Source organism: Trachinotus anak, unplaced genomic scaffold (assembly GCF_046630095.1).
Source record: "Trachinotus anak isolate AG129_WGS33_773 ecotype Australia unplaced genomic scaffold, CSIRO_AGI_Tana_v1 ptg000024l, whole genome shotgun sequence".
NCBI lineage: Eukaryota > Metazoa > Chordata > Actinopteri > Carangiformes > Carangidae > Trachinotus > Trachinotus anak.
The window spans coordinates 4,455,665-4,475,309 of NW_027273875.1; the positions used below are offsets into that span (position 1 = coordinate 4,455,665).

A 19,645-nucleotide genomic window follows, 5' to 3' on the forward strand; every position below is an offset into this window, starting at 1 on the left:
TTTTTACCACTAGATGGCAGCCTCACTTTTCACAGATGAACCACAGTCAAAGTTCATGGGTATTTATTCACACAGCTGTCTACATAATTTGCACATCACACGTAGCAGGAATGAAAAAAAACATCTTGTATTTCCAGTTATAGACAACAGACTGTACAGGCTGTTTGCGTCTTTTCACTGATGATTCCTGGAGGTCCTCGTCAGGTGCAGTGCACGGTTTCATTCACGTAATCTGGCTCATCTGTTACAAAATAAACAAATAAATAAATAAAATAGTTAATATTTCAGCCTTGATATACTAAACAGGTTCACATTCAATGTAATGAGTTGGCACAATAAACATGATGTCTAGTGACCACTACACCAGATAAGTGTGATGGGTTTTCTGAAGTTATAATAATAATAAAAAAATAAGTAATTTGCAGCTGTAACACTGGTAACACTTTAGTTATTTTTTCACCATTGGGGTATCTCTAGTCCTTTAGTTTTAAAAAGCAGATATAAGCAGAGTTTAGTCATTTTCATATTGTAATTTTGTAACAGCACAAAACTACAGAAGTGTAATGCATTCACTTGAGGAAAAAGCATTGCTGAAGAGCATATCATGACAATGGTTGTGTGGGCTAATGGTTGTGGCTTGATTGGGGTTGGTTAGGATTAGGGTAAAGGTTGAGGTTGAGGTTGAGGTAAGGGGAAATGCATATTGATGGTGAAACAAATTATAGCATTTATTGGAAATGCATTTAGCTTGTTGCATGGCTGTGCACCTACACATAAACCAATGACATAAGAAATTAAGGGAAGACACCTGTGTTTTGCAAGGGGCAAGCAGTCCTCCAAATTAAAAGACAAAACGCCTTGTTTGTACTTGCCCTCCAGAACAACAACTAAAAGTGTTTTCTGATTTGAAGCATCTTTTAAAAGTGGCCCCTACAACCTTAAAAAAATGACAACTGTTCTACAAATTAAAGTGTTTTTTGATGTGACGATGCAGTGGTTTAGGTTTGGTTAAGGTTGATGACTTGGTTAAAGTTACGGAGCAAGATTTACATTTTACTCATTTACTCATTTGGCTGCAGGAAGCCAGCACCTACTGTCGGTAGGAAATGGGATTTAAACAGTGGTCTCCCGTGCTTTATTAGCATCAGACCAATAATATTTGGGGTTTGCTTGTGATTTGACACAACAGAGGTCATCTGACTTCTTAATCACATGCAGATTTATACATGTATGAACATACACCATACCTGCTCCATTTCTTCTCCAAAGATTTCTGTTTTCCTTGTAATAACAGTATTTCTTACATTGTCCTAAAATTTTACATTTGAAGTTTTTGTAGCTAGATACATTTTGAAAAAAAACTTAAGACTTTTAAGTACATACGGAGATTGTTTTTCAATTTTTTCCCACAGTGTCTCTATTGTCACCCCACAGTGACAAACACTGTAGTCAGTAATTAATTAGCAGCTAACAATTATATTCAATATCCATTAATCTGCATGTTATTTCTCAATGAAACAGTTCATCATGCTGTCTATAATTATAAACTTGCTCAGATAGGCTACAAAAAGTCTTCTGCTTGAGTAGAATATGTTTTTACTCCAGTTATAGATTGCCACTGTGTTAGGAAAAAACCCAGAGAGCAGATATTTTGTGCATGTATTTTACAAACAAATGCTATTTTGCCACTCACCATCATCTTGGAATATGTTCTCATAGTCGTCCTCATCTGTTTGGTGAAACAGTTTGAATGAGTGGAGCTTTAATACCCGGTATTTTGTTTATTTCTCTTTCACATTCCTACAACTTGACATTTGATCCATAAATAAGAAAACTCCATTATCTGAATCACTGAATCACGGCTGCTACTTTATAGTGTGTGTGTGTGTGTGTGTGTGCGCATACCATTATTTATTGGTAAGGACTGGATAAAGTTTGCATAGACACCTTGTGTCTGATCAGCATCTAGACAAACACAACAAATGCATGTAAGTTGGAGAAATTGCTGATAAAACTTTTTTTTTTTTAAATTTTTTTAAGGGTATAGAAGAGAGGAAGATGCAAAACTGCTCACCAGTTGTACATTCTGTGTGTGTGTTTTCATACACTGAATTAGGGAGTGGAGCTCTGTAAGAAAATAATAATGTACATCTGTTAGACACACCAAGACAGTCAAGTCTTCAGGGCTTGTGTTCAAGAGGTTGCTAGAAATGTTCCACAGGGATCTCGGTTCATACTGACTCCACTGTTACTCACTTTCAACATTGCAATATTCAATAGTGTTACAAAAATGATTTAGTTTTTGGTGATGGTTATACATTTTTATTTAGGTTTTGAGTTTTCTGAAGTTTAGTTTATGAAGAGTAGAAAGTATGCTAAATGGAGTCATGCTATTTAAGTCAAACGTTTCATAAATCGAGGCATGTGGTGTTATTTTTTTGAGATGTAACTTAAAAAGATTTATTTTGATATTATTTTGATAATATTTATTATGATTAAACACCATTTGGACGTTTCAGGACAAATAGGTCAACGGTATTTATCTCACGATTACTTCAGTTAGCTACACGACAGTTACACCTGCAGGTACTGGGTGTAAAGATTTGATTACATCTAATCTCTATGTAAGAGCTATTTCTGTAGGTACAACCTGTTTTAATGTAATGCTGTGTAAAACTCACTCTAAGTAAACACTTAACGTTAGAAGAAGGCTCCATCTGAACTTGTGCAGGAAATCCCATGATTCTCCTCTACACTCTTGAACTACTTTACTTTATTCAGGCATTGTCGGGTTATTTCCTAAACAAAAGTCTTTTCCATCTTATTTGTCACCCTCTTAATTCAGAGCTGAAGATATTGCTCAGCTGTATTGTATAACACTATTTTTAACATTTCAAAAATATTTATATATATTTATGGTGACTGTTCTATATATCTGTCTGCGTCACTAGGAGTTGCCGAGCTAAAGACAAATTTTCTCTCTAATGTAAAACAAAATGTTTTCTATTCTATGCTGCATTTAAAGGCAAATGACTCAAATGATCAGTTAATTTTTATGACTGATGACCAGATTCTTTGAATGCACAATTAAATTATTTGCTGAAATACTTACACATATGTATGTTCCAGACTTTCTCTTTGACCTGCAGCAGAGTGTTTACATCAAGGACAAAGGAATAAAGCAGTTATACAAAGATAATTAAATGACAAAAACACAAATACTTGAAAATGAATGAATGAATTTCAATTTTGTGTGTTATGTAAAGTTACCAGGTTGACTAATATTTTCATAGTCTGCCAGTTCATCAGTTGAATCTGTAATACACAGTGGTTGATTATAAACCTGTTTTGATAAATCAGCTCACGTCAGATTTATGTAGAACAAGAGTCAGTGCTGGTTTAAGTCTCGAAATATTTCTTTTGTTTTACAACTGAAACCTTGTAAAAACAAGATAAGCTTACCTTGTGAAATGTCCTCTCGAGTTTCACTGAAAAACATAAATTATTATTTTTTTGGTGACTGTAAAGTCAAACCTATGAATTGGTATTTTGGATTATTTGTTATATTTTGTATACCCCAGTGAGAAACTGTTTCTCAGTAACATGTTCTATTCAGACTGAAAACAGCACTGTGTTAAAATAAGCAACATAATAATGTTTCTTTGTTTGTTTGTTTGTTTTTTGGGAGTTTCATAAAGGGATCATTGTCAGTCTCAGCAACTAGTCTGGCTCTGACCAAAACACCTCTAAAACTTCCTAATTACACAAAATAAAAACTTCAGTTTGTGGTTTTATGTGGATTTACATGCTGGAATTATCTCTTGGTGAACAACAGCCAGCTTGTTGTCACGTTCGATGACACTGTGCCTGTTCAGAGACTACAAACAAAACCTGGAATCAACCACAGTATCTGGCAACCTGCACTGTAGCTGGAGCTAATTTTTTTCCAGTTACGTTATAGTGTCTGTGAACATTTTACTGATAGGTTCACAACTTGCCAATTATGTTATGGTGGTCATAATTACATTTTCTTTCAAATGTATTTACTGTTGCATATTAGTTGCGCATTAACATTATTTCTAGGAGGCAGGGCTACCTGGAAGCACACTAGTGCTGATGCTCCGACAAATGATTAAGTAATTTTGAAATTTCTGTTAATGTATGGATTAAAGAAACAAGATATAAAATGTTAGCTAGCTTTAGAAGTGCTGGAGGTGTATTTTTGAACTTTGGACAGAGGTAAGATAATAATATCCTGACTCCAGCTCAGTGCTGAGTGCATCTTTCCCAGAGAAAGATTAGAAGATTGATATCACCTCCCCAGTGTCTGCGTTTACTATCAAGACAGACCTAGTGAGGCGTTTAGCTAATAGCTTATTTCAAACACTGTATTACTCATGAGCAAAAAACAAACATGACAGTGCCAACACATGCACTGCAAAATACACTTATACAGAGGTGAGAATAGCTGATGTGTGTCGTAATATACATACACTGTGGCTGACGTTATCGGATTGGCTCTGGTGACTGTGGGAAAAAAGTGTTAAAGTTATTTAAATATGCTGAGTGGAATAAGTGAATAACAGATAGAAATCCAGGTCAACAGATTCAGTATTCAAGGCTGTGGTGAGTGACAGCTGCAGCTGGTTTACTCTACCTGTTTTTGATTGCATCACAGCAAAAACGCTTCCTCCGCGCTGGCTGTCAAGATAGTATTTTAAGGTCAAAACGTATACGTTTTATTGCTCAATTTCAAATTTACTAAAGCGTCGACATGGGATCCATTTTAAACTGTGATAGATGTTTACAACAGACAGTTTAGGTAAAAATTTTACAGTTTGCCTTCTTTTTTCCCCCAAATATGTTTATCTAACCTGGGGGTCTGACTGACTGTGTTTTTTGACTGTGTCTTGACTTCTTTTAACTCAGCAAGTAATCTGAGTATGGTGTTATCATAAACAATGGAAATGATGGTCAAAGCAATCTGCCAACATGACTTGAGAATAAATACTCACAATGTCTGCAGGTGATATACCTGATTTTCCTCTTGTATGACCTCTGCAAGAAATAATAGTATTCAAGTATTCAACAGTTCGAACAAGGCTGCTTTCACAGACATTTATAGATATAGTTACAAGACTGATTACATGAACCATTAATGCAAGTGCTGAAACTACAAACCAGGAAATATTCTCGGCAGTCCAGTGTAGTATACAGGGTATAACTGATTACTGTTTTATACAGAGAATGGCCTCAGTATACTCCAAATGAAGCACACTGAGAATATGGACCAAATACATCCAACAACTTTTGTGAGTTATCAAATCTGACAATCCGACAGTCACGCCCAAGATATGCAGCAACCGACCAGGTGCGTGGATCTGTTCCATTCTTCACGCAGCTACTTCCATAATTTATAACAGAACGCAACCACCAAGTTTTTGAGGAGGAGAGATTTTCCAAAAGTGTTCGCATTATCAGTATTTCTTGGATTCGTGTCTTGTCCCCTTCCAGAGAACAGTTTGTTATTCACCGAAGCTCAAGTGCTTTTGTTGTTTGAAAACAGTCCAAACTGAAAAGTCTTTACTATCATAGAAAAGTGAGAAACTAGCAAATATTCATATTTTAGCTGGAACCTTTGAACTTTTTCTGCATTTTTGAATGATTATTAATTTATCAAAATTGTTGCTGATTAATTCAATAATAAGCTAATCATTTCGGCTCTAGAGTACTGGTTGGATTCTGTGTGCTGGGGAAATAATCAAACTGCCTTGTACTATGGTCAGTAGGAGTCCAGCAACACATTTTTGTCCCAGGACCCTCTAAGTGGTTAATCTGGCCATGCAAAGAACAACAGCCTTTCACCTTGTTTTTTGTTTTTTGTTTTTAAACATAATGAAATGCAATGCAAACACTTGATGAGAATATATTTCATTTGTTTTCCTACAATATTCCTTCACAGCAATTAAAGCATGAATAAGATTTTCAGGTTTAGGCAGCTCACTGGGTTTCAGTCAAACAGCGAGCTATGTTGGTGAAATGAATGTAGGTCACATTGGTTTGAAGTTAAGAACTGTATGTGGTGCTACAAGCAGCCAGCTAACTTAGCTTAACAGAACGACAGCTGGCCTGGCTCTGTCTGTAGGTAAACTCTGCCGAGCAGCACCTCTCGCTCAAAAAGTAACACATTTGTTTAATCTGTACAGAGACCAAACTGTAAAAAATAACTATATTCCCCCAAGTGTTGCATGTTGTTGAAGGACATGTCTCTGTTCGGTTTTTTTCATATGAAACACTTTAATAACAAAAAGAAAAAAAAAAAACAAAAAAAGCAACATAGTTCAACATATGACTCAATTGGTCTTAACTATGAAATGCACTTACTGGACTTCCTTTTGCACCGCAGACAGAGCAGAGACAGTAGGCTTAGTGATACGGTGAACGCAACAGTCAGGACTGTGGCCACCACACTGAAGTTTCCGATCATACCTAAAACACAGACACACAAATGACCAACTTTTATATGGACCCAAAGCAAGTCTTAAGGTGGACTGGCACACTTGAGTAATTACCAACCGGCACAAGTGTTAACAGTTATTAGTTAGTCATTAAGTTCAGAAGTTGTGGTTATATTAATGCAGGCATGGCTGGTCAACATTCAGCTCTCTTCTTCTCTCTGTCATGGTTGAAGTAGCTGATGTTTTCCTGTTAACAAGACAGAGTGAATCACAGGATGTGGTTGGCCGAAACAAAACTGAAACAATGTTTGTAGGTTGTATAAAGGACTTATACTTGCCAGTGTATGCTGCCATTTGAGAAGCATCACAGTCCCCAAAGCAAGAATACTGTGATACTGTGATATCACCTTTAATACAGCATATCTATATCTGCAAGGGCTGGTTTCACAAAGGTGTGTCAAGCTGACTGGTCTGTTATACAGTAAGCAGTTTGGCTGGGTTTAATACCAGACTGATCAACCCCACTTTCACACCGTCTCAGACATAAGAGCTTTGTTTCTAAGGTCATGCTGTTGTTGACACAGAAGACGTTTTCTCAACCACTACATTTCTTCATTGTAGTTTCTTTTGCAAGTAGCTGCTTGGTCTTTGAAGAATAAACAACAAATTATCTCTAGAAAATAGCGGTAAATATAAAATAGTATGGCACTAATCGGAGAGTTTCTTACAGCAGAAAGAAGTAAATTGAGTATAATCAAGTGTAATAATTAAGTGTTAATACTGTATTTATGTACACTTGTAATGTAATAGTTAAATATAGAACTGGTTTTGCTCCTAGAAGTTGTGATGTGGATGCAGAGATCATTCCAGCCTGCTTTATTTGTGGTGAGTAAAAGTGAGTTTGATTTATTCCTTATTGATTTATTCCTATTTCTAAGAGCTGACAGTATCATGTAGAGTTAAAGTATCTATGGTGCTAGATGAGTTTTTGAGTTACTCTGGGGTTTTATTGTTTCATATTGTTGATTCTTCTTGTATTGATTGATATTTAAGGATTGTAAAAATGGGCCCCCAGAAAAAAGCTACTTTATTGTTGTAACAGTAGCTAATGGGGTATAAATAAACAGACCGAAATCTATTCCAAATATAAAACATAATGATTGATTGCATCAGTAAGTAGGGCAGTAGGTACATTCAGCCCTGAATCTACGAGATGTAGCAGGTATCATGGAGAAAAATTACTTCATTTGAACTTGCACATAAAGAGACAGAAAATCATTCATTTTTAGTCATTTATCAAGCAAACAATTTCAAACATTCTCTACTTTTCCCTGTTTTTACACAGGGACCCCACTGAATAAACGGAAAAGTTTATATCATTGTAATATCTGTTGGTTTTGGATTGTTGGTTTGACAGAACAAGACATTTGAAGACATCACTTCGGCCTCTCAGAACTTAACATTTTCTAGCCATTTTCTATAGATTTCTGTTGTTCTTTTTTTTTTTTTTTTTTACTAATCAGTTAATTGCAGAAGCCCTGATTTTAGTATATATTTAAGGGTTGTCAGAGACTTGTTCAGTGGGAAAAATCTGAATTGTTATGCCATCAGTAATCAAAATAAAACTATTGAATCTAAGATATTTATCTACTGTGGTTTTAGATTGTCAGATGGACAGTGAACAGTGAAAGTTGTCAGAGTGTAATCACGGTTGTGAACTCTCTTGAACAATGTTGTGTTATCTTTCACAACCCTTAGACATATGTAAAAATGTCAACATTACTGTTTAATGCTGTGATGCCTGTGCATGTTTCATTCTACAGCATGATTTTTTAATTTGTCTACATACAATAGTTGTTTTCCTCCATGACATACCTGTGTGAACAGCAGTTTTGAAGTTCTGCCACAGATTCTGCTTTGGATTCAGGTCTGGACTTGAACAGTTTTGTTTTCATGCTCTGATATTTTGGTTTTATGTCTTGGGTCATGGTCTTTCCATGAAGTAACTCTTTTCAATACACTGCAGTTTTCCGTCACAGTCATGGTTTTCCGTTTGACTGTATTCATGTTACACTGAAGTCCACACCCACGTCTGTTGTGGGTGTTTTGTTTTTCTTAACACTCTGTGAAAGAATCCTCTCCCACCCAGACAACATCAGTCTTGAACAATTCTGTAAAACCCTGGATTAGGCTCATTAAGAGCATCTTTAAAATGACTAGTCACCAGTATCTTCAGATGACGACAACAGAATCGTTAAGGTTAGGGAAAGATTGTGGTTAGTTGTAGGTCTGTGGTTGGACACAGGGACCCCTCTCAGGGGACTGTTTACCCCAGGTCTCATTACATTACTCCCTGCATTGGTGTTGGATGTAAATTGTGTGATATAAATCTTAGAGATTGGTGAACTCCTGACAGTCAGTTTACAAACTGCAGCCTCACAAATGACACAAAGTTGAATCAGTGCCTCTTTAAAACTGTTAGCGTGAAACTGAACATTAAAACAATTATGACGGAAGGGTTTACTGCAGGACTGTTGTATTAGACTGCATTAGTTTTTGCCAGGTGTACCTAATAAATCAACGAGTAAGTGTATTTAAAACACAAGTCAATTCAATTTTATTTATATATAGCACCAATTCACACCATAAGGCATACCTCTGAATAAAGGTCCAATCCGATCATCTTGGGCATGTGGAAACTGCATAACCGTGGCCGATTCTATAGTCCAAGTGTGTCGGCACTTCATCCAATATGAGCAATGCCCTTTCAAAGTCATGCATGGTGCCGTGTAGTATTAGAGGTTATTAAACATTAAGGATTAGGTAATGGCCTAAACTAATGTGCCCTGGGGAGTTTCCTTGTAGACAGACAAAGTTAAAAAAATGTGCTGAATAAATAAAAAGTTTCCAAAATCTTCCTTAAAACTTTGAAACCTACTTTCCACGTTTGTCAGTTAACCGTTATCCAATATGCGCATTTCACTGCACGTACTGAATGTAACAAATACATTTTATACTGTGATGACTCCTAGAATACAGTTTTCCCATACTTTCTATTTCATTGAAATTCAAACCTTCAGTTCTACCAGGATTTTGCTTCAACAACTCAACTTTTTTCAACCATTTCATGCATTTCAGCCTCCAGACTTCTTCTTTGGCGCTGCTTCGGCAATCACATTTAGCTCTCAGCATTCACACAGCATTTTCCACAGGAAATTCAATTTCTAGTTCTTTCCAAGTATTTAGTATGCCATAATTCAAAACTTCTTACAGTGTAAATTTTGTAATTTTGTGAGGTTACTTTTTCTGTCCACAATGTACCGGAGTCGTTTTATATATAGTCATTTTTAATGTGATTTAACCATAACTACTTTATAAGTTTCTCCGACACATACTGTTGGTTAACTATCTGTATATTATAACTGTTTAATATGTACTGGATTTTTTTTACTTAAAAAAGTACTTACAAAGTCATTTATTTCTTTTCCCTCCTAAACGCAAAGTTGTCGCCCATTTTCCAATCTACTTCTTTAGCTTACATACTGGTGGGTAGTCAAACAATTTTATTGACATGCTGTAGATATGTTATATTTATATTTACTCCCTAAATTACAGCCACTTTTCTTGATTGCATTTGGAAATATTTCCATTTTGTGCTTAGACTGAACACTATTGAAATGAACATATGGTTGATTGTGTATTTTTGGCTCCAATAACAAGAAAAAGTCCTACATTTGTAGCTTTACTTAAGTAAAAGTATATAAGTGCAGCAAAATGTACCAGGAGTGTAAAAAGTAAAAGCACTCACTAATGCATTAGTGTTTCATAATGTTGGATGATTGGATGGTTATTGCTAATGCTTTAAGGTGCACGTTAATTATGAATTATACAATTACACAGAATATATTGTTGGGTAGTTTAAAAAATAAAAATGTGTATTTTTTTTAATGAGCCACAGAAGTTTGAAGTAACTATGACTTCAACTATCAGATAAATGTAGAGGAGTAAAAAACACAATAATTCCATGTGAAATGTAGGGAAGTAGAAGTAGATAAAAATCAAGTAAAATAGAAGTAAATGAACTTAGTTACATTCAATCACAGGTTTTTATATGTCTATATTGACCAAGATAATATATTTGTGTGTTTTGGAAAAAAATATGTTGAAAAGTTTCCAGCTTCTCAAAAAACACGGTTTATTAATTTGGGATCTTGACTGTTACCATCAAAATCAGTTCAAACACAAACATCCACATATAAGATATTGTTAATCTCTTTTAAAATCACACAAGCTAACATAATGTTTTACAAATAAGTGGCAAAATGTTTGCATATTATGTAGCTGTATTACCTTCAGTGGTCCGGCGGCCTTCATTCTTTAGTGGCAGCAGCACAAGCTGTGCTTCCTCTTTCAACACCTCGCCACATCCGTCATGCTGAAGACTGCCAAGACCTCTCTGAAACTCACATCTACAATCTCTGTGTGGTTTGAATTGGACACGGAAAAATAACACTGATCAACTGCTTCTACTGTTTGGTATTTTAATTAGTGGTTTCATTTTTCTCAAGCTGCTCTCAGCAACAAAGCTGAGTGACGTGACTAATGTTCCCCTTTAGCTCTTGTTACATGTGAATGTTCTGCTCTACAAAGCCAGCGTGCACCTACTACCTGGTTCTCTAGTTAAAACTCTGTTACATTTAGAAAAAAAAAAAAAACTATACCACAGAAATGTGTCATTTTTGGGATGAAAAAAACTGTATTAAGAATTCACAGGAACTAGAACAACAAAGTGCTGTAACTACATTACAGCTACTCGGGGAATTGAAAAAGCTATTTTGATGCTCCAGTATCTCTAGTAGTGAGTTTGTTATGTGATGTAAATTGCACAGTAGCTAAATCTTAAATCATAATGGAGCCAAAAAAGCAACAAAAGTAGTCCTTCTAAAAGCTGAAGTGGTGGAAGTAAGTAAGTACATTTACTCAAATACGTTCGTCCACCTTCCATCTCTGACTGTTAGCCTGTTTATTTGAACACTGATTATAATAAAGCATTTTTAGCTTAACTTTCTCCCTCTGAGCATTAGTGTCATCTCTCCTGTGCCATGCACCAGAACGTATACAATGACAAAATTGGGAATAAGGTGTGTTTGTCTTTCTTTCTGCGTATGGCAGCCAGAGGCTATAGAGTGTCACTTTAATGTCATATGAAGCAACTCATATAGACACAAAGAAGACAGGACTCTTCTGGAAGTTTTATTGTTAAAGCTGTGGGTGAAACAAGACAATGTGTGATGATCTTTGGTTGAAGTATCAGATGGCATGTGAGTGACAGGTGATTTGAGGTCTGTTATTGGTTGTTTTACTCCTGCTCCTTGTCCTCTCCATGGGTTATAATGTAACACAGGTTCTTGTAATCCAGGTTTCCAGCAACATCCAGGGGGAAGTTTGTGAACATCTGGTTTACCTAAAAGAAGAGAAGTGGGATGAGAGTCAAAACTCAGACTGAAAGTGATAACCACATGCTCGATGCATGCATGTTTGAAATGGCATCAGCATCATAGAGTTAATAATATAAAATAATTATCAAAATGTTCAGGTGATGAAATGCATCTTAATATATTACTTAATTTAAACCCCCTACATAATTCTTATCGCAGTAGTTGATATTTGTTCACTTTACTGCTGAGCATTAGATGAGAGGATTGATGCCACTCATATCTGTGTGGTTAATATGGCCAGGAGAGTGTTAGCTTAGCTTAGCTTAGCACAAAGGCCGGAAACAGGGGGAAACAGCAAGTATGGCTCTCTTCAAAGGTAAAAAAAAAACGCCTACTAGCAGCTTGGGAACTCACTAATTAAACAAATAAGAAAGAACTATTAATTAGCAAGCTACTTTTGTGGTGTGAACATACTTGGACTTGTTAACATATTGCTTTGTGTTCAGCTCTCAGTACCTGTATAGCCGGGAACTGAATCTCTGTGGTTTTGGAGTTCAGTTTCACTCCAGCATCCCTGCTCAGTTTCAGATACGCCTTTCAGCTGTGAGCTGTGATAAGTTACTGCTGATGCAAGCAGAACATTTCCTGCTGCTGCTTCATGATATCACTGGCACACCAGTTGAAAGCTTTTATTGTGAAACTACCACAGGAAATGTGCTGTGTTTTTTCACAGTTAGTGGAACTTAATAAATTCCTTAATAAAAACTGGTCAACATAACAAGATATAAAGATATTTGACACCATTTGGTCAATAAATTAGTTTAAAACTGCAATAATATTCACTTTTTAAGAACTATTCACACATCCAGAGGTTACGGAACAAGCCTTTCTAAGCTCTGTTTTGGCTCTCTCTCTGTATATTCATCACCACAGCTTGAGTAACCCCTTTCATATTGTCACATTGTTTTCACATTGTTTTCACATTTAAACATTTTCATAGTAATGGTAAATAACGGTCATAGCTCCTTTAAAACATTGCATAAAGGAATTCAAACTGAAGAAACCACAGCCACAGTTGGATGGCAGGTGAAAAAACAGCAAGTGACTGTTTCTTATTATCTTATGTTTTTTTAAAGGTTGCAGTGTTTAGGGCAGAGCTCACTGCAAGTATACCAGCATGCATTGCACGTTCTCCTTTATGTCGTCATTATCATTAATATCTCTCTCCTTCATCATGCATCACTGTATATTTCTGTCAGGGGTATAACAGATGCCTGTAAGTAGTGGTGGATGGACATGCATTACCTCATCCTCTGTGAACTTGTCGGCCTGAGACATGAGATGGTATTTGATGCTGTGAATGGAAAATTATAATTTGTTACTTTTTCTTAAATTTTAACCAATATTTGTTCCTTTAAAATTCTTTTTGACTAACCTAAAACATCAACAAAACACAGAATTTCAACTTGAACTTTTTTTTATATATATGTCTTCTATATTCAGTTTCTTCAGTGTTGCTGTATAGGCCTTTGTCACAGACAACATTTTGACATGTCACTGCAGGAAAACCACAAGTGTAAATAGTAAAGGTCACGATAGCCGAATTTCCCTTAGCTGCTTCAGTTACAGGGTCCTGGTCCTGACTTACGATTAATATTATTATTTGCTGTAAAAAAGATCTATTATGGAAATTTTGGCTGTTTTTTATCTGTAAAATAAAACAGTATCTACACCACAGCATGTAAATAAAATAACATTTGAACCGTCTCTCTATCAAGTAAAACTTTTCAGCAAAAACCTAACATTTTATACAGCAATATTTCTTTGTCAATGCTTAATACATATTGCACACCCACACAGGCAGCATTGCTATAGAGATGTCAGCCCCCAGCTTTGGTCCAGAATGAAATATCTCAACAACGACAGCATAGATTGCCAAGAAATGTCATTCAGACATTCATGGTCTCCAGAAGATGTATCCCAGTGACTTTGGAGATCCCCTGACTTCATCTAGCGCTTTCATCAGGTCAAATTTTGAATTTGTCCAATACTTCTGCTGTATGACTAAATGCTTACAAAACTAATGACATTCCCATCAGCTTGTGCTTTGTGTTTAATGCTAATTTGTAAATGTTTTCTCTAACCTAAGATTGTAAACACAGTGAACGTTATACCTGCTTATTATCATTGTGGACATGTTACCGTTGCATACTGTTGTTATCAGTTAGCACAAAGCACCACTGTGCAGTATATAGCCTGACAGCTGTAGTGTAATACTTTAATAGCAAGTAAAGGTATTTTAAAATGCTTACTCCTCTCCTTTTAGGACGCCTGTTCCCTCAGGGTCAAAGATCTTGAAAGCATTGAGAATGGTTTCCTCAGGGTCAGTCCCTAAAAGATGAAAGATGTTTCAAGAGGAATGCTTTAATATTGAAAAAAAAGCATTAGCCTATGCGTTGCTCTAGTTGAAACCAGTTCTAGTATAGTCTGTAGTATAGCGTGACTAACCCTTGAGCTTCTCTCCAAACATAGCTAGGAAGATGGTAAAGTTGATGGGGCCTGGAGCTTCCTTCATCATCTCATCCAGCTCATCATTGCCAACATTAAGACGTCCTGCACAAAGAGCAGACAAGATAATGTCACTTAGAAAACCACTGTGATACACAGGATGGGGGGGGGGGGTTCAGACACTGTCAGACCATCAAGCATTTCAGTTGAACACTAAAACCTCAAGGGCTGGAGTTTGTCAGTAGCTATAGTTGTGGTTGCATTTGCTTAATTATGCTTTCAGTCAGTCTTCAGGTCAATGTTTTCATAAAGCTGGACCAACACTGCATTGATTAAGCCTGATTATAACCCAGAGCTGGTCCCCATGACTCATTTTACATTTTTCTGCTGAATCACAATGATCAAAACCAATGAACTGTCTGAACAATTAATGATCTGGCTCTCAGATGGTCGGTTTTGGTCATCTGTTCTACAGTTTGAGCTGTTCCATGATTTGATGTCCCAACATGACTGCTGTTTAAAGATCCATTATGAACTGTAGTGAGCTTGTTTTAACATTAGCCTGCTTGAGTAGCAGAACAGACAGACCATACTTTTTTGACTTTTGTCTACATTGTCAAAAGTCACCTTGTTTTGTTTGAATAAACTTTGTTAGAACTGTGTGTGTGTCTGTGTGTGTGTGTGTGTGTGTGTGTGTGTGTGTGTGTGTGTGTGTGTGTGTGTGTGTGTTTTGTGTGTGTTTTGTGGCACCTAAAGCAGCATATGTGTCTCTCAGGTCGCTCTTGTCAATGAAACCATCTCTGTTCTGGTCCATGATGGTGAAGGCCTGGAGTAAAAGACACAGATGTCCTTTTTCTGCAGTTGTATATGTCAACATGCATTCATTTAAAGCATCTTCACCTATTAATGTGCATGTTTTCATTTGAATCAAATGCTTCAGCAGCTTATTTAACCAGTTAAATAACTAGAGAGATGGGTAAATGTCTAACTCCCACTGAAACCACAAATAATTGTTTTTACATTTCTGCTTGTGTAAAGATTGAAACAATTATAATACAGTGTGTTGATTAGTGAGCTTTAGCTATTGCTTGTTTTTAAACTTTGGACAGAGTCAGACAAGCTGTCTCCCCCACTCCCAGCTGTGCTAAGCTAAGCCAAGATAAAAATGTTTTCCAGGACTAGTCTGTGTTTTTTTTAGTTCCATCATGATAATATTGATCCCACAAAACCAATTTTTCCTTAAACAAAAAAATTCAAGTATGGATACAAATATGGGGGGACTTAAAGCTCAGATGAAATTATTTGTAATACAAGATTAATAAAAAATGTGACAGATGCAGCTCTCAGCAGTTGTCTCACCTCCTTGAACTCCTGGATCTGTGCCTGCTCAAACATGCTGAACACATTGGAGCCAGCCTCAGCCGTCTTCTTCTTTGCCTTCTTCGGTGCCTGGTGGGAGAATTGGAGCGATTGCTTGTACATTAAACTGGGCCTTGTTGCCTTAAATGATGTGAGATGTATGGTGTGTATGAAATATTGAATGGTTTTACTACTTTGGGCCTTGAACAGTTTCTTGAATTAAGCCATCTGAGAAGTTTAGAGGAGAAATGACTCCTTGGTGTACCTGCTAACAACTTATAAACATGCAAAACGTGACAAAGAAGCCCCACGCCAAAGTTAGGAATCAATATTTCTCTTTCAAATGTAATGAAGTAGAAGTCTGAGATAGCATAGGATTGAGTGTGTTTAGCTTGCTGCATAGCTATGCACCTACACTCACAGTGAGGACAAAAGAGTGATGCAGAAGATGCTCGTCCTGTGAATGTAGCCTGAATTTTTATTGATTGAGACGCGCAATGGTACAAAAAAATACAGCCCAAATTATCACAACCTGCTCAAAGTCATTTTTACCTGCTGCCCAGTTGTATAAAAAGCTATTTCTCGGAGAAACAGTAACTTGGCTCTTCCATCCTTGTGTATGTTCTTCCTACCTACCCCCCTATATTTCTTCCTACCACCAACCCATGAGAGTAGACATGAACAAAGAAGCTGAGGAGGACAGGTAAATAAAGAAGGATGTGAAGGACGACGAAGACAGCCTTACCATGGCGAAGAGTTTCTCAACGCGTCCTAGACGTCCTAAGAGCCAACTTTTTAGTCTCTCTCTGCAGTTATATAGACCTAACCATATCAGCCATCTGGGCTAAGTTTAGACAACAGTGGGTGGATCAATATCCCAGATATTCCTGCCATATAGAGACTGAACACTTCACACCCACCTTCATCATCCATAAAACTTCTATTGTTACCCATTGTAGTGACAGGGGGAGCTGTCAGCACAGGGCGAGTATGGGCCATGGACAAATGCTCATACCTAAAGCTTCATTCAGGCTAATCATAGCGCACAGTAGCACCCACATTAGCTCCATAATGAAATAATACTCCTGAGTGTGAAAAGAAGCGTCATACATTAGGGTGACCTTTGTAGCCAAATACACAGTTTTGTACATTTTTTAGATTTTACAGCTGTCAAATAGAAATATGTTTTGCCACTTTCATAGCAAGGTTTGTTGTGTGTTTACATTCAAATTTCTGTCGCAGCGAGTACAAATCATAGAGCAGCTCAGGGCAAAAGTATAGCAAATAGATTTATTTGATTTACTTTATTGAAGGAGCACGTGTTGAACCATGAGTAACTGGTGAAAGTGCTCTGACTGATATGTTGTTTTGTTGTTTTGTTGTTTGTTTGTTTGTTTTTTGTTATTTGTTTTTTGTAAAAGCAGTCCACAGTGTGAATCTGTGGCACAGTTGTACCTCTAACTCGTGGCTACGCAACCTTGAAACTTTGCAGACACATGTTTTGGATGACTGATATGTCATCTAAAATAGGTGTATATTTTCATATCCATATATAGTGTGTGGTTTCTGTGTGTGTGTGTGTGTGTGTGTGTGTTCCATACGCTGCAGAGTAAAAGCTGACCTTGTTTGCGGTTCAAGGTATCTTCTCAACATAGATGTCTCTTTTATGGGGAAAGTGCTTTTTGGACCATTGGGGATTTTTACATTGCAGTACATGAAGTGGCCACTGGGACAATTGGCAGCGTGGCACAGTGGCAGCAATCTTAATATGTCCAAATTGCTACTTTACTTTAGTCTATTTAGGGAGCTAACACTGGCCATAGCCAGTGAAAATCCATTTGGGACTGTATGAATTAGCATTTTTAAAAACATGAATAATGATGATGTCCTTGCAAGTGATGCTATTTGTTTATTATTGTAATTCTATATTATTATTATTTTTTTGTTATTTTATTTTATATTGCTTAACTGTTTCGCACATGTAAGTCTAAAAAAAATATATAGAAGTGTCATGTTTTAATCTTTTTGCATTTGGCCGAGAAAAAGTTCCTCGAATGTTTGGTAACCAGGAAATGTGTTAACAATTTAGCTGACATTTTGCACTTTATTTTATATTCACGGAAACACAACTGTTGCTCACTTGATTCATGAAGTTAGTTTCCCAGTGCAAATTCTGAAAAGCATTATATGCAATATACCAATACGTGTACATTTGGCTGTTTAAGTCATTTTTTGAGGCAAATACCAAAACTTCGTACAACCACCAGTGTGAATGGGAATATTTACTGGATTTAATTTTCCATGACAGTAAACTGTACATCTTGGAGTTTTTTACTGTTTGAGAGACAACTAAATCAATTTAATTATGTTCACTTGGGCTTTAGTGAAAGTGATGGGCATTTTTCACAGTTTTTTGACATTTATACATTGCTGGTGGATCAATTATTACATGATCTTTGGATGTATTGATGATGGTTGCTTCTATGATGCAATAATACTGTCTTTCCCTAGGCTCTCTGTTTGATAATACTTCTACAACCACAATATAAACTAAAACAGTTCAGGTCTTAAATCTAGATTTCACAACAGAGTCCCTTCATGAGACAAAACTAAAAGACGTAGGATGGGGGACATGTCATACTTGATATTCTACGTCAGCAGTGCAACTTTATGACATTTGCTATAAATTAAATTATGATCAATCAAATTATATGTAGTGAAAAAAGAATATAACTATAAATAAAGGTGGAGTGCCATGAACGTAATTCAAGGTTAAAATATGGGCTAAAGCAAAAACCTGATGTATGTGTCAAATAACAAATAAAGTCACTAAATACCCTAATCTAATAAACATAGTCTCAACAGTAGGCTAAAGTGACAAGCTAAAGGGCATCACTTCCACACATACAGACCTTGACAAGCTTCTCTATGTAGAATTCTCTACAATGTCCTGCTCATAATATAACACAAAAACACGCCACTAGATAATGCGTCTGCCCCTTCCTGCTGGCATTCATGCTGTGCATGTGCAGATATATTCAGTAAAGGAACGCGTGCAGTGAGTCAAAGTGGTGTTAGCCATCTAGCTAAAAATAATGACTTCTCAGCAAACCATCAAAATGGTATAATGTTTACATCACAGTTTCCAGGTGAAAACAAAATAAGTTTCCTTACCTTAGTCAGACAGCCCACATGAGTGTTTGCAAGATTTGCTACATGGAAGAAGAGAGTCACTGGCAGTCTGCACTCTTTTCAAATTTCTTGCAGCAAAAAACTAAAACTTAAAAAACTGACTGTTAAGTCATGGCTGATAACTAACTAAAAAAAACTAAAACTAAAAACTACCTGATGCATTAGGTTTGATTTACCTAATAGTCTTTATTTAGAATTACATAAAAATAATAGCCTACTTATGTTTTTTCTAGAATAAGTGGATTTTATTCCAATCATTTTTGGTTAATATTTACTTACATACTCACCACAAAATCAAGAACGCAATTATATTGAATATATTTTACTGAATACATTATTTAAAATCTACATGACCACAGAATCAGTTTTTCCAACGATACCCTCGATTAGGTCGTCATTACATTTCTTTAAGTTGTGCATGCTTGATACCACCATACACCATAACAGACAGACTTCATGTATAGCTATTAATATTTTTCCATCTTAGAATTTATCTTTTTAATATCATTTATACTTATATCTTTATTTTTAAATGATTCAATTTTACTGCACAGTGTACACAGATGATAAGCAATACATACACAAATATCAACGATCAAATACAATATGATAAAAGGCATTATTAAATAGCCATTATATTCAGTTTGACTCTTGACAATACAAGACGGAATAGTTGTCCATAATGTATGG

General features: G+C 36.2%; 2 protein-coding genes across 5 annotated transcripts; both read right to left on the bottom strand.

Moving 5' to 3' along the window:
- Nucleotides 1-46: 46 nt before the first annotated feature.
- LOC139608100 (uncharacterized) lies at nucleotides 47-11,317 on the bottom strand. 4 transcript variants are annotated; one of them, XM_071461582.1, is made up of 13 exons: nucleotides 10,809-11,317; nucleotides 9,115-9,222; nucleotides 6,385-6,489; nucleotides 5,016-5,058; nucleotides 4,658-4,701; nucleotides 4,494-4,527; nucleotides 3,463-3,488; nucleotides 3,271-3,315; nucleotides 3,113-3,143; nucleotides 2,075-2,127; nucleotides 1,906-1,965; nucleotides 1,694-1,729; nucleotides 47-241 (listed from the first exon to the last, which is right to left on the bottom strand). In XM_071461582.1, exons 2-13 carry the CDS (start codon nucleotides 9,203-9,205, stop codon nucleotides 201-203), a joined length of 609 nt encoding a protein of 202 aa, XP_071317683.1. In that variant the 5' UTR covers nucleotides 9,206-9,222; nucleotides 10,809-11,317; the 3' UTR covers nucleotides 47-200. The 4 variants fall into 4 exon arrangements, with proteins under 4 accessions (XP_071317683.1, XP_071317686.1, XP_071317684.1 ...); XM_071461585.1 differs by lacking the exon at nucleotides 10,809-11,317 and adding an exon at nucleotides 6,577-6,705 and having other exon boundaries at nucleotides 9,115-9,196; XM_071461583.1 differs by lacking the exon at nucleotides 9,115-9,222.
- Nucleotides 11,318-11,466: 149 nt separating this feature from the next.
- myl10 (myosin, light chain 10, regulatory) lies at nucleotides 11,467-16,608 on the bottom strand. The gene is made up of 7 exons (XM_071461586.1): nucleotides 16,509-16,608; nucleotides 15,764-15,853; nucleotides 15,155-15,230; nucleotides 14,405-14,509; nucleotides 14,209-14,287; nucleotides 13,202-13,250; nucleotides 11,467-11,922 (listed from the first exon to the last, which is right to left on the bottom strand). The coding sequence occupies exons 1-7, from the start codon at nucleotides 16,509-16,511 to the stop codon at nucleotides 11,818-11,820; spliced, it is 507 nt and encodes a 168-aa protein (XP_071317687.1). The 5' UTR covers nucleotides 16,512-16,608; the 3' UTR covers nucleotides 11,467-11,817.
- Between the last annotated feature and the right edge of the window lie 3,037 nt (nucleotides 16,609-19,645).